The sequence below is a fragment of the Thunnus maccoyii genome, chromosome 12, assembly GCF_910596095.1.
Source record: "Thunnus maccoyii chromosome 12, fThuMac1.1, whole genome shotgun sequence".
Taxonomy (NCBI): Eukaryota; Metazoa; Chordata; class Actinopteri; order Scombriformes; family Scombridae; genus Thunnus; species Thunnus maccoyii.
The window spans coordinates 14,777,946-14,791,547 of NC_056544.1; the positions used below are offsets into that span (position 1 = coordinate 14,777,946).

The 13,602-nt window shown below is 40.9% G+C and overlaps 1 protein-coding gene across 1 annotated transcript; it reads left to right on the forward strand.

Moving 5' to 3' along the window:
* The first annotated feature begins 179 nt into the window (after positions 1 to 179).
* si:ch211-13f8.1 lies at positions 180 to 12,332 on the forward strand. Its single transcript, XM_042427413.1, has 10 exons — positions 180 to 703; positions 1,372 to 2,606; positions 4,013 to 4,079; positions 5,666 to 5,818; positions 7,168 to 8,342; positions 9,145 to 9,298; positions 9,666 to 9,885; positions 10,278 to 10,390; positions 10,470 to 10,660; positions 11,225 to 12,332. The coding sequence occupies exons 1-10, from the start codon at positions 675 to 677 to the stop codon at positions 11,416 to 11,418; spliced, it is 3,531 nt and encodes a 1,176-aa protein (XP_042283347.1). The 5' UTR covers positions 180 to 674; the 3' UTR covers positions 11,419 to 12,332.
* The last annotated feature ends 1,270 nt before the right edge of the window (positions 12,333 to 13,602 follow it).

Here is a 13,602-nt window from a genome sequence, read left to right on the forward strand (position 1 = left end):
TGTGTGTGTGTGTGTGTGTGTGTGTGTGTGTGTGTGTGTGTGTGCACGAGCGCGTGAGAGAGAGAGACAGACACACACACACAGAGAGAGAGAGAGAGAGAGAGAGAGAGAGAGAGAGAGAGAGAGCTCGTATGAATTGAGATAGAGGGAGGGATCAAGTGTATTGACAAATAATAATCATTGCTGAATTAGGCCTATATCCTCTAAAACATAAAGTGTTGTTTTTCCACTAACCATCGATCAATAACAAAAATTAGAATAAATTTGGGGTGTCTCATTTAGGCTCTAAGCTCATCCCTTTTAGTTAAAACATTCATTTTCATTGGCTTATTATTGTGTGGTGGGAGTCGTTGTGTGCGCTCTGTACTTACGCAACAGAGAGCCTCTCTCTGCGGCTGGTTCGCGAGGCAAGGACGAAATTAAAGCAGGCATTTTTGTATTCCATTTTTGTCTAATCCTACTGATTTCTGAAGGGATTACCGGACCAGTCATCATTGAGAGACCGCTCTGGCTCGCCTGACACTGCCTGGACCGGGAGCTGTGAGTGGAAGAAACACAACATTAGGGTCTGGAAAATCATTAAGGAATCTTTTGTTTTCTTTTTTTTTATCCTGAGGGGAAAGTTGCTCCGTCTTCTTGCTTGACTACCGACCTGAGGATGCGCAATACATCATATGCACGGTTGTCGCAGGTTGCATGGACGGTAACTTAAATTTGTGCTGTTGCATCAATATTTATGATAACTTTGTCATGATGGTCAGCGCTGGAATTGTATTTTAAGGGACACCATCTTCACTAAATATCCAGGTACACCATTGTACATTCATTGTGTGTGTTAGTCTATTCATTTAACTAAATTTGGCTGAAACGAATGTGTTGAGAAGTAACTTTGTTCAATTATAAGATTCATAATATATTTGTTAAATTGGCCTTGAGCAAAGTATTGTGCATAATGATCTACAGTAGTCTATATGACACAAAATTTTAAAATATTTAAATTTTTTATTGTTGAATAATTAATCAATCATTTTTACTCAATTTTTTGTTGAACAGGTGACTGATTTACAGAAGAAGTTTTGTTTAGTCAAGTATTGTTGTTTTTGCTTGGCAAAAAGACCCATATAAAATATTGTTTGTCCGAGTAGGGGCTCAGTTGCAGGCAGCAGTTGCTTATTCTCATTCTAAAGGATTATCCTGTGCACTGCAAAGTAATCAGCGGATAAGGCAACGTGACTGAATCCACATTACATATCTCTTCACCAGGCAGATCAGATAGAAAGTAGCTGATAACAGAGTTGTACAACAGATAGACGTAAGAGAGACGAGTCTGCTTGTGGATGAAAATAGTAAAACTTTGTTCTTTATCAATAGGATCTATCTGGACTTTACTGTGCATGACCAGCCAATGGAGGAAGAGAAGGTGGTGGATGATATCAAAGCAAAATCCACTTCCCCTTTACCCTCTGGGCTTCCCATTAACTGGGGGCTCATTACCGGCCCTGTCCCTGAGCCTGTTTTCCCAGCATCCTCTTTGGGCACCTCACTTCCCCCGCCTCAAAGTTCAGCTGTGCACGCTCTACAGACCAAGGTGAGATCCCTCACTCAGAGAAGGACAAGAGCGAGAGACAGAGAGAAGGAAAGAGAGAGGTTGGACGCAGAGGTGCTGTTAAGCAGTCCAGCAGGGCAGATTTCATCTGAAGTCCTTCTCAGACAGAGGCCCAGAGGAAAGGGTCCGGTTCCACTGCCTGCAACCTCCTGGCGATCAGGTGCTGTGAAGAACTTGAGCAGTAGCGATGAGGAGGAGGAGGTAGAGGTGCAAGTCAGGTTGGAGATTCACAGCCCTCCAGCTGAAGCACAAGGGCAGCAGGTTTTCCAAGAGGCGTTGGAAACTGAAGAAGAGAAGACAGAGAGAAATGAGGCTCATGTCAGTTTTCTGACAGGCCAGCCTTGTGGACTTGGGGAGGGCACCAGTCTGGAGAGCCTTCTGTCTGATAACTCGAGCAGTAGTAAGGATGAGCCATCCCCTCTTCCTCCACTACCTTTGCTCTCCTGCTCTTCTGCCACCTCATCTGCTTCTACAACATCTTCCTCCACGTCTACCACAACAACCAGACACTGGGCACCTCCAAAGGGCTTCTGGAGAGTAGCTCGCCCAGAAACATTGCTTCTAAATGGTGTTGGCCCAAACACACCCTCCACTTTACCTTCAAAGGACTATACTCAGACAGAAGCACCGGGAGAGCCTCAGAGGAAGTCAAAACCTGCAGCAGAGGCAGGTACCAGGAGCGCTGCGGGAAGTGTGGTGGATGACAGCGATGCATCCTCAGAATTCAAGCACTCAGACAGCGTGGACTGCTACTTGGACAGGTATGAGCAGAAGGAGACAGACGCCACTGACCCAGTCAAAGAGCTGTGCAGTTCAGACAGCTGGGAGAGCACGTCTTCACAAAGTGGGATGCTCTTGGCAGATGAGAAACTGAAGGTGAAGCAGAGGGCTTACGCAAAGTTAAGGGAAAGACAACAAAACTGCAGGGAGGAGAGAGAGCAAAGTGGTGAAGAAAGCACCAGCCAGCATGGAGACGCAACAAACAGAGTGGATTGTAAAGGTAAGCCTCCTGAAGGAAACTGCATGTATTTAATGTCACACTTAATAATAATGATGTGTTTAATGTGTTTGAAAACTGAGTGAAAGCTTTACTCGTGGTGCTGAGATTTCAATTTGAGACTATAAGTCACAGATGAGATCCCTCCTCCCGTTTTAAGGTGGTTATTTTTAGTTTGTTGATGAATGGATTGTAATGTCTGACAAACTGTTGTAAAGCCTCTGAACTTTTGTTGGGCTTTTGTACAATGACTGGCTCTGCTCAACAAACAAGCAAAAACAGTTGGCATATATTGACATAATTCAGGCCATCATAAAAGATGAATGAAGGCGTGTGTCTGTTCTTTTTAAAGAAGTGACTCAGTCATGGTTCTGTGATTATCATTCGCAACTTCCTTGTACAGTGTAGGTAAATATTGTCAGCTGGCAACCGCTGTATTTTTTAGCAGTTAAACAGCTCAGGGGATCTACTGTAGCTTAGCAGTGGAGACGGAATATTCAGATGCATATTGCATTTGCATATTCTCCCAACAACAGTCTAAACACTTAAAAATTTTAAAATTGTATTCAAATTGACAAATTCTGTGCCTTCAACAAGCCTTTATCTGTCTGATGTTGTATGGAAATACAATATGTAACCTGGCTGATTCCCAGTGTTGAGCAGATGTCAGATGTGCAGATGTGCATGAGGATGTTGCTATTATTAGCAGTCGGAACAGTGGTGGGGGAAGTGTCCCTGATTTTGTATCTCTGTCTGTGCTAATGAATGTCTTTGTATGCATTTCGGGTGACAGATTATGTATTTTCCCATGCTAGGTATGTGTAATACTGTGTATGTCTTCTGTGTGTGTGTGTTTGAGTGTGTCAATACCAGATAGATGGTCAGTGCAAGACGTACGGGTAAATCCATGATGATCAGGTGATTTATTTTTCCTCTTCCCTCCGGGATGTCTGCCCCTCACTGGTTGCATAACCTCTGTTTTTTTGAGTGACATTAAGGGTCAGTCAGGGATAACCTATGAGACTGTCACTGAATCTAATGGTATGAAGGTTTATGTAAATCCTTATGATTATATAAAGACCCAATTACTTTAATACCAACATGTCTCTCTAGGTCACATTATGGCTGATGGCTCCCTCCATGTTTGCACAAGGCAAACACTAAGACACTGAATAAGAAATGAACACTGAATAGGAATTAAATACATTACACCTGCAGGTTAAATGTAGAGGAAAACAGAGACTGGAACGACTCAATGTTTTGTAAATAGAAAACTTTGTAGCAGTAATCATATTCATGTTGTTAAAATGGCTGAACCATAAAATGTAACATCATTGCTGCCATAATCACACCATCTAACATTTCCAGATCTGCTAATATTTTTACTTTTCCCCTCTGTTTCATGCCAGGTGCCCCTGGGGTTTTGGACATCTCAGACTCAGCCATTCTTGCCCAGGAACTTGAACCCTATTTGAGGTGAGCAATGCAATGCTGCTTTACGTGCTTGGCAGGGGTGGTGACATACAACTCCTATGCACTATGTATATCCCCTCTGCATAAATTCCACTCTCATAGATCCACTTGTGGCACTTTGTTTCCCCTGGATTGAAGCAGTTAGAGTGCCAAACAAACTGTGTGAGTAAAATAACCATTGTGACAACAGGAATACATTATTTATTCAAGAGGTAATGCAAGCATTATTTAAAATATTAAATAGAATATGCTTTTAAAGAAGCATAAAATTTCAATTTGATATATTGATGAAGCTGTTTTTTTACCAAAATGAAACTATGAAATAAATCTCTTAATTGCATTGTGACACATTACGATAGGGACCAAACCAAACCAAACCGAACCAAACGTGAATATTTTGTGCAACTGAACAATAAAAACACAAATTTCTATAAAAAAAAATAAAGTTTGGCTTTTTACTTCAACTTCAGCAATGATGCCAATTGTCAACTTTATTGTCCATTAGAAAAAACACACAACACAAACAAGGCACAATACATACATTAAAATAAAAAGAAAAACATTGTCACTTTTATATATATATATATATTTAAAAGACAATTAATCCAATGTTTCCACAGGGGTGACTGGTTTTGTACAACACTGAAACCAGGATTTGCCAGCAGCATGATAATGGCGTCCTAAGAATCATTCAGTCGACAAATAGATTTGTACATCAGATTTCTCAATAGAGCCTGAAAAGTGTTGACACCTGCATTACAAAAGAAATTGCACCACCCAGGTTTTTTTTTTAAAGTAATACAGTCATTATAGGCAACCTGAAGCTTATGCATGCTCCCCTTTTTAAACTTGGCCCACAAGGGGGAAGTATAGAGGGAAGTGCAATATGCTCTAAAGAGATTTATTTTAACATGGTCTGAACACATGTAGAATTTTCTTGCCAACATGTTAGCTTGAGCATATAATATATAGCACTGCCAATATTTAGAGGTCATTATTATTAAGGGGATTATTATTATTATCATCATAAACTGCAGATTGGAACAGAAGCATACGGGATACCAAAACAAACTGCTAATTATACCGTGTTTGCCAATGTTGGGATAAAAGATTGACATGACAAACTGTAATCTATTGAATCACAACATGTTCTCCTCTTGACACACAGGGGAAAATGAATCACACTCACTCCATGACAAGGATAATCCACATGGCTGATGTATCATGCTATCTTTATCGCAGGGCCAGGGGATAAAGACAAGTACAGACGATGAAGCACAATGCAGAGCAGCTTAGCTGCTGGGCATAAGGAGAGATGGATGGATGACGTGTTTCTCTGCTGCTCACCACCAGTGCCACGCCCCATTCTATCTATCTGATATTACATAAGGCAGCTTAGGAAGATGCAGCTTGATTCATTCTATGTTAAGTCAATCTGTGGAGGATGTGATGTTGCTGGATATGTCATAGTGTTGCACATTTAAATACTTCATCAAATGCTCAATTTCATTCACCTCTATGTTATTTTCATGACCAAAATTATTTCTTTTGGTCCTAAATTGCATCTATCCGTCTCTGTTGATGTTCAGGTCTCTTCTCGTAATCAATGATGACCTTCCTCTGAGCCCAAGACATGAGCAAGCCAAGCGTCTCCTGGAGCGAGCACGACTCAAGGCTCGTTCCACTCATGTTAAAGGCGATCGCCCCTGCAGACGCTCCCATTCTGATCAGAGATCCACAGCGTAAGTTGATTACATCTACCTACAGTACTGTGCAAACATTTTAACCGCTGAAATCCAAGTGAGGATGCTTCCAAAAATAACGCCATGAATAGTTTGCATTTATCAGTTCATACAACTTCATACAAAGTTCAGTAAACAGAGGAAACACAAATAAAATCAGTATTTGGTGTGAGCACGCTTTGCCTTTAAAACAACACCAATTCTCCTCGGTACACCCGTACACAGTTTTTCAAAGTACTTGGTAGGTAGTTGTTCCAAACATCTTCTCGTGGAGAAGTTGCCACAGTTCATCTGTGGATTTAGACTGTCTCAGTTGCTTCTGTCTCTTGATGTAATCCTAGACTGACTCGTTGATGTTGAGATCAGGGCTCTGTACGGGCCATACCATCTGTTGCAGGACTTGTTCTTCTTGTTGCTGAAGATGGTTCTTTATGATTCTGGCTGTATGTTTGGGGAGGTTGTCATGTTGCAAACTAAATTTGGGACCAATCACATGCCTCCCTGATGGTATTGCATTATGGATAATAATGTAAACATTTTAAGTGTGTAAAAGGTTTGCACAGTACTGTATGTTGGCAAGGACTTCCTTGGCTTCTTCAAAATCTTTATTTTTGTTTCCTTTGTCTGTTTTATCCCTTGTGTCTCCATTATGTTTCTCTCTGCTTTATATCCCTCTCTTGCACTTGGCCTGTTTTAGCAAAGCTAATGTTGCATAACTGAAAATAAGTTAAAGCTTTGCAACCTGACTATGCTTTGTAAGTACAAACACAGAGATGACAGTGTCGTGAAAATGTTTGGTGTCATTCTGTTTATGTAATCGCATATACGTCACACAGTTTTATTCCTGAAATCCCCTTAAATCAGCAAAGCATTCACTTAATTTAGAATTACGGGCATTTACAATCTTGACTGCATAACAAACCTGTTGTTAGACTATCTGTAGACCCTGCATACTGTATTTGTCATTACAATATACCTTGTCTTTGGTTTATTCTATCATAAGAAACCCCTTATTCTGAAAATAAGCACCATATAAGGGGATAAGAGAGGTATCCCACACATAGAATATTGCAAGCTCCCAAACAATGTATAAGACAAAGTTTCGATCTTGAAGGTCTTTGTCAGGCATATATGAACATACCCTGAGAAGCCTTCCTGCTTGTGATAGGCTATTTTATTTGACTGAGATTTAGTTTCATTTTCATGTTCACTTTTGCTTTAGTTCTGGCTCACTTTCATAGGATACTAGCATATAAACTGAGTTCAACACAAGAGTAACTCCTACAGACAAAATTTATAGTCCACTGAATGTCTGTGATATGCATTCACTGTTTCTCTGTTTCTTGCAGTAAGAAGCAACAAGTTGAGTCTCCCTGTGCAGCATCAGTACAGAAAGTTGTTCAAACAAAAGAAGATCTTACAGCTCAAACTGTATCTGGTCCCCTCCTCGTCCCCGACCAAAAAGACACTTCCCCCAGTGATCAGGGCAGTCGATCCAGACGGTATGGTTGTTCACCCACACGGGTACGCTTCGAGGATGAATCAGAGAAAGAGGCGGAGTCTCGGTACTTAGACAGGGTGAGACAACGAGGCAGACCTGGGATGAAGTCCAAGAGTAAGGAAAGTAACACCGATTCAAGCAGTAGTGGTTCAGAGAGGAGTAGAAGCCATAGAAGTGTCTCCGTGCCTCCTGCACAGAAGCAAGAAGATGTGGGTGTCGGTGGTGAGGCCACAACAGTGATTAAAGAGATAATAGTGCTGGTGAAGAAATGTGAGGCGTGTGGCTCTGTAATCAGGGAACCTCAACCAGCCTCATCACTGTCAGATCCACAGAACATTGAGCAACAGGTGGGCAACCCAGAGGACCCACGGGGAAAAGCAGTTCCTCGCTGGGTGCCTCCAAACAAACCAGAAGTGAGTACTCGTCCTAAGGCTCCTCTAACTGTCACTTTTGCTGGAGCTTATGTGCTGGGGGAAAATAAAGAGAGTAGTACAGGATGGAAATCTTCAGGGTTTGGGAAACTTAGGAGAAGGAGCAGGAAAGGAGAAAGCAGGCTAGAGTCTGGCCATGGCCCTTACGGTCCGTCATGGGCTCAGCGGCGTAACTCTAATCCCAGGAACAGAGTGAATTTGAGCAGAGCCGTTTCCTTCGCCCCTGGCAGTCCCATCACTCTGGAGCCACATTTGCTAGAGGCATCTGGCGGAATAAGGGAATCACCTCCCCCTTCTCTTCCTATAAAGTCAGCTCTGAAGTCAAGCTCAAGGAATCGCTCTGCTGCAGGTCAGTCCACAGTGCAGTTCCAGATTACCTCAAATCAGGGAGGTGAAGGCACGTCTCAGCATTCAGCCCTCATAGACTCACCAGAGGCTAGGAGGGAGTCCCCAGTGTCATTAACCCAAGGGACGCCTGCAACAAGCAGCCCAGTGCCCTGTATCAGGCCCTCCACTCTGAGGTACTCACCAGCCCGGCTCACCACAGATATGCCAGCTGCTGAAGTCTGGGATGCCACTCCAGATGGAGCAGGTGAGTGGTCAGTGAGGATGAGCAGGGCCATATGTTGACTTCAGTTCTTGTAGAAAATAGTACAGAGTTGAGGACCCTTAGTTTCTGCTGTTTATATGCTACCTTTTTATGAAAGAATCTATTATTCTGGAAAAGTAGCGTTGAAACACTCAGAATCTTTACTTTAGTAAAAGTAGTAATACAACAGTGTAAATGTATGTTTCAATTAAAGGTCCTGCATTCAAAAGTTTGCTTTAGTAAAAGTACAGAGGTATTACCAGCAACATTCATCGAAAGTAAGCACATCCTTTCAGAGGATATTGCATTATACATACTATATACATACATGTTATATCATTGTATTGATGCATTAAAATGTAGTCAGCATTTTAGTGTTGTAGATGGTCGAAGTGAAGCTAATTTAGGTACTTTCATCACTATGAATGTCTCATATTTTATAAACTGGTTAGATATTTTGCATGAAAAGTTTTTATCTGCAAAGCATCTAGTGAATATAGCAGTTAGATATGTGGAATGTGGCGGAAGAAAAGTACAATATTTCCCTCTGAAATGCAGTGGAGTGGAAGTATGAAGCAGCATTTTGTGTAAATATTGAATTTATGTACAGTACTTGTGTAAATGTACTAGTTACTTGTGGAAAAGTGGAGATTCTGCTAAAGAACTGCACTTTCTACATAGATTAGGAAATCATAGCTGAAAACTGTTGATGGTATTCACACCATCACATTTAAAATCTTGCAGATTGTATAGAATAGAAAAGAATGATTCTTTGGCACCCAGACAGTAAATTGTGTTCTATCAGCAGGTCTGAGTGGAGACACTGGTCCTGGTTCGGAGTGTCGTACCGCTCTGCGCGGCCTGGCTATGTCTCGGGCTGAGGATCTTAGAGCCGAGCTGTTGAGAGCAGAGCATCTGAAAGCTGAGGCCATATGGGAGGAAAACTCTGATGGGTCCAGGTAAGCCAAGATAACAACGCTCTTGTCATAGCTTAGAAAATAAATCCCTTGCCCCCACCAGCGCTGCTCCCAAAACTACTTGAGCGTGCTAGTGGTAGCAGTTAGGAGATTAAAACCTTGACCTACAATCCACAGGATGTTATTGTTCAGGAATACTTTGTGAATATCAAGACAATCCTGCCCTCTTCTGGAAGTTAAAAGCATTAGCAGAATGATAAAACTATAAGCAAGATACTATACTCTTTGCAACAGTTCATAAACAGTTATGTTGATTGGTAATTTAGTTTAGTTGGTGTTGCAGTTGGGTCTAGATTACTGTTTGAGATTATATTACTGTGCAGTAAAATACCTATAACCTCCCCTACAGAAAGCTGGATGGACGGCCAAAGCTCTTCCTGCGTCGCTTCTTTTCCTCCATTGGTTTGAACAGTGTTGGTAGACTAGTGAAAGGAGGCCGCTCCAGCAGTATGGAACAGCTCAGTATCCCCACTGCACCCCGGGCCAGCTCAACTTCCCCAAGCCCCACACGCAGACCACAGCCCACCATCCGCATACAGAGGACACCCTCTCTGCAGACCTTGAACACGGTGAGCAATGCAAGTGTAGATGTTTCCTGCCATGTGATCTTGGTTCAGGGCTGCTTTTTTTTTTTTTTTTTTTTTTTTTTTTTTTAACTCAAACAGGTAGACCAAAGGGAGAAAACATTTTTTTACATGTCTGTAAACTCCCAGTTGCCTCTTTGAAGTACCTTTCACTACTTATTTGTCATAGTGGACCCACCAAGGCTTTGAAGTATTACCAACCTTACTGCCTGACACTGGGAACAGAAATAATGTATTCCAGGTTGTCTGTGTTTTCTTGTACTTTCTGTGGCAGCCACCCTAAACAGATATAAAGAACTCTCTGCCAAAAGCTGATACGGTGAATTTTGGCAATATCAAATACAGAATTTGTTACAATGTCATTTATCTGCCACTAGGTGCTGCCACTGGCCCAACTGCGCAAAGCCTCCTCTGTTCAGAGTTTAGAGAGGAGAACAGAGCGTACAACAATATTGGGAGAAGTGCAGATACCATATGGCCTGGCACCCAGGTAGGTTTCAAAGAAAAATAGTGATACAGAGATCCAAGTAAATATCTTGACTGAAATAACTACATTTCTGCTATTACAGCCCTGATAGCCCTCAGCTGGAGCTTCACAGGGCCTTGAGTGTTGAAGACATACTTGCCTCCAGAATAGTGCGTCCAGTAGGCCGGGTCACTCAGGCTTTTCCTGATGGGTCCCTCCTCCTGGAGCTCATTAGACCCCCAAATGGTCCTTTTGGTTTTGTCATCTCAAGGGGCAAAGGTCGACCTGACACAGGTAGCTTGTTTTAATCCACATTCTCTTTGTAACTAATGTTTTAAATGTAGAGCTTGGTTTTACAGTTGTTTTGTTAATCATGGTGGTTACTTTATTTGCCTGAGCTAACTGCCAGGGTGTTCTTCAATGATGTGTTGTGTATCTTGAAAATAGAAAAAGAAAGACAATATAATCAAAATGTCATAGTTCAGATATAAATTTGCCTTTGGGTCTTTACTGTTAAAAGCAAACTAGGTAAAATTGGCAATCAAACATAATCAGATATATAATCAAACATGTCAAAACACAGGGCCAATTTAGCAGAAATTCTCTAGTTCATATTATTTGTAAAATGTGTAACAATGCTTCTCATCGAAGCTGTTTATGTTGATTATACTGAATACAATTTTGCATATACTCTATATATTGTATGATTCACTATACTCAAATGCATCATATCTCTGTTTTCTGCTTCCACCTCTTTTCCTCCACTTTCCAAATTGCACTTCCTCGCTCCATTCTTTCACTATCCAATCATTTCTTTACCTTCCTTTCATCTGTCCTTCTTTTTGCTCCCTCCTCTAGGTGTATATGTCGAGAAAGTGGGTGATGGTAGTGGTGAAGGCCCTTATGTAGGTCTCCTGGGCATTGGCGATGAAATTCTACAGGTAAATGGAGAGGCTGTGGCTGGACTCAGTCTGGACCAGGTGACACGGCTCATGACACGGGAAAGCATTGCTTCTCTTCGGATAATGCCGGCCCGACGCAACCAGCGCTGAATGGGAAGATGGGCATGGCACACAGCCATTTCTCCAGTAGCTGTGGATTATAATTGGCCACTGCAAACACTGCTGATGGACTATAAAGTATTGTAGATAGTCAGTGTATATTTCAGGGCAGTTTCATATAGCAAAACGGCTACATGTGATAACAGGGTTAGAGGTTCATTTCACATGAATGTAACCTGAACAATATGACACTACAAGGGACTTTGGATTAAAATGGCAAATGGTTAAAAATAACAAATCTAAAACCAAACAAATGCGCTAGAGTGGACTAGTTAGAAACTGGATTAGAGAATATTGTGATTCTAATTCAAAAGTAACACCAGTGATACTGATTAAAACCCAGAATGACTTGTTTTTGAGCATGACTTTGTGTTTCATTGTCATATTTGGATTATTAGGAGTAATTTCATCCAATATATATATGTTTATCCCCATCCTAAAATCTCTCCAAATCAAACTCTCTCCAAATTAATAAAAGTGACACATTTTAATTAGGAAAACAAAGGGGCTACTTTTGCCTGCATTTTGACATTTTGACTGCCCTTTTACTCATGTGATGTTCTAATTGTGATTTATTTTGCTTTTTGATAGTTACAACACACAGAGTGAGACACCATACTGTTCAGTGAGGGTGTGGAACCGTGTTGTGTCACATGTTTTCAGTTTTATACATCCTCAATAATCTTGTTTGATTATTTCAGGTGATCAGGATGTGCCACACATTTTATCTTTTGCTCACAAGACCCTCAAACCACGAGCTATTTGCACAAGCACAATATTTCATTTTTAAAAAAAAAGAAATATGGCATCCTCCTCTGGATCACAAATATGTCTGAGCAAAAAAGCAAATACTCGTTTCTTCTTTTCAGTCACGTGCTGTATCGCCTATTCCTCCATGAGATTGATACTGGTTTGCTTCTGAATAAAGATTATTTATTTTGTCAAACTTTTTATTCTTGATTGTTACATGAATTAATTATGCACACCTAAGCCACATAAATGGTAAAACAACTCCAAAAGGTATAGCCTATAATATCAGATTCTGTTCCATTCACTTAGATTCATCAACATATTTGAAATATTTAAACTTTTAGAGTGTCGTTTCTTACAGGAATTCATAAAGTTATATTATTGTGTTGAAAGTACAGCTCATGAAACTTAAAACTGTAGTCAGCCATTACTCTTTACAGGTTCTAATATAGTTCTATTCTGCACATTTAAAATGATTAATTTGCAGCTGAAGTAGTGCTGAGTGCCCCCCAAAAATCTTGGCACAATCGCGATTTCATTAGAAGGTGCTTACACAGAACTTTAAAGGGATTATGTCAGGCTATGCTGTTAAGCAGGATGTGGGATGGTGGTCGTGACTGCTGCTTCAACAGGTCTGTTTAAAGGTCGTGACTGATTGTGGTACTCGCATTTTTTTTTCTAAACACATGTTTCATAGTTCTATCTGTATCTACTGTATCTTTATATCCAATAACCCAGCCTGCGCTCCCCACTTCACAGGTTTATTTGACTATAGATTTAGGCCTATTTGCTTATTTAAATGTATACATTTATTTGACTAAAAAGGAGAAGAAAGCTGTGTGAAAAATCCGTTATTAGGATGTACCTGCTACCATTTAGGCTGTTCTGAATGTGCTCTGATAGCGTGTCACCGTTGATGCTGCTGCTCTTTTATCTGATGCGGCCAGAAGCCGATGCGCTTTTATCTCCTCCAGCCATGACTCCCCACGGACCCCGGGAACCGCCGTCCAAGGCCCCCAACACAGACAATGACACGCAATAGCCCATTTATTTATTAATCTATCTATGTATTTATTTATATCAATAAAGTATTGTTCCCCATTCAATTAAGACATCCTTATCATAATTGGAGCCGCATCATTTTAGCAATCTATTCCTATCAGTGGCACATCCAGGCTCAGGGCGCAGTAATGGATATGGATTAATGGATATGTTGTTACTCTTTTTAGGAAAAAAACGAAAAAAAACAAAAAAAAACAAAACAACAACAACTAGTCGACCCTCTGCTATTACCAGTTATCTTATTTCAGGATAAATGGGCTTAGCGGAAAACCCTTTTGTTGAAAATATAAATAGGTCAAAAGCTTAACCTGAGTTTTTGTTTCTTTCATCAAAAAAATTAAAACACCTCAACTATAGCTCAGG

Bases quoted from the DNA above. Each gene is read 5' to 3' on its own strand.
- si:ch211-13f8.1 (XM_042427413.1), top strand. From the start codon at position 675: ATGCACGGTTGTCGCAGGTTGCATGGACG. The intron at 5,819-7,167 runs GTAAGTTGATTA...TGTTTCTTGCAG, and splicing joins TCTGATCAGAGATCCACAGC to TAAGAAGCAACAAGTTGAGT. The intron at 10,391-10,469 runs GTAGGTTTCAAA...CTGCTATTACAG, and splicing joins CCATATGGCCTGGCACCCAG to CCCTGATAGCCCTCAGCTGG.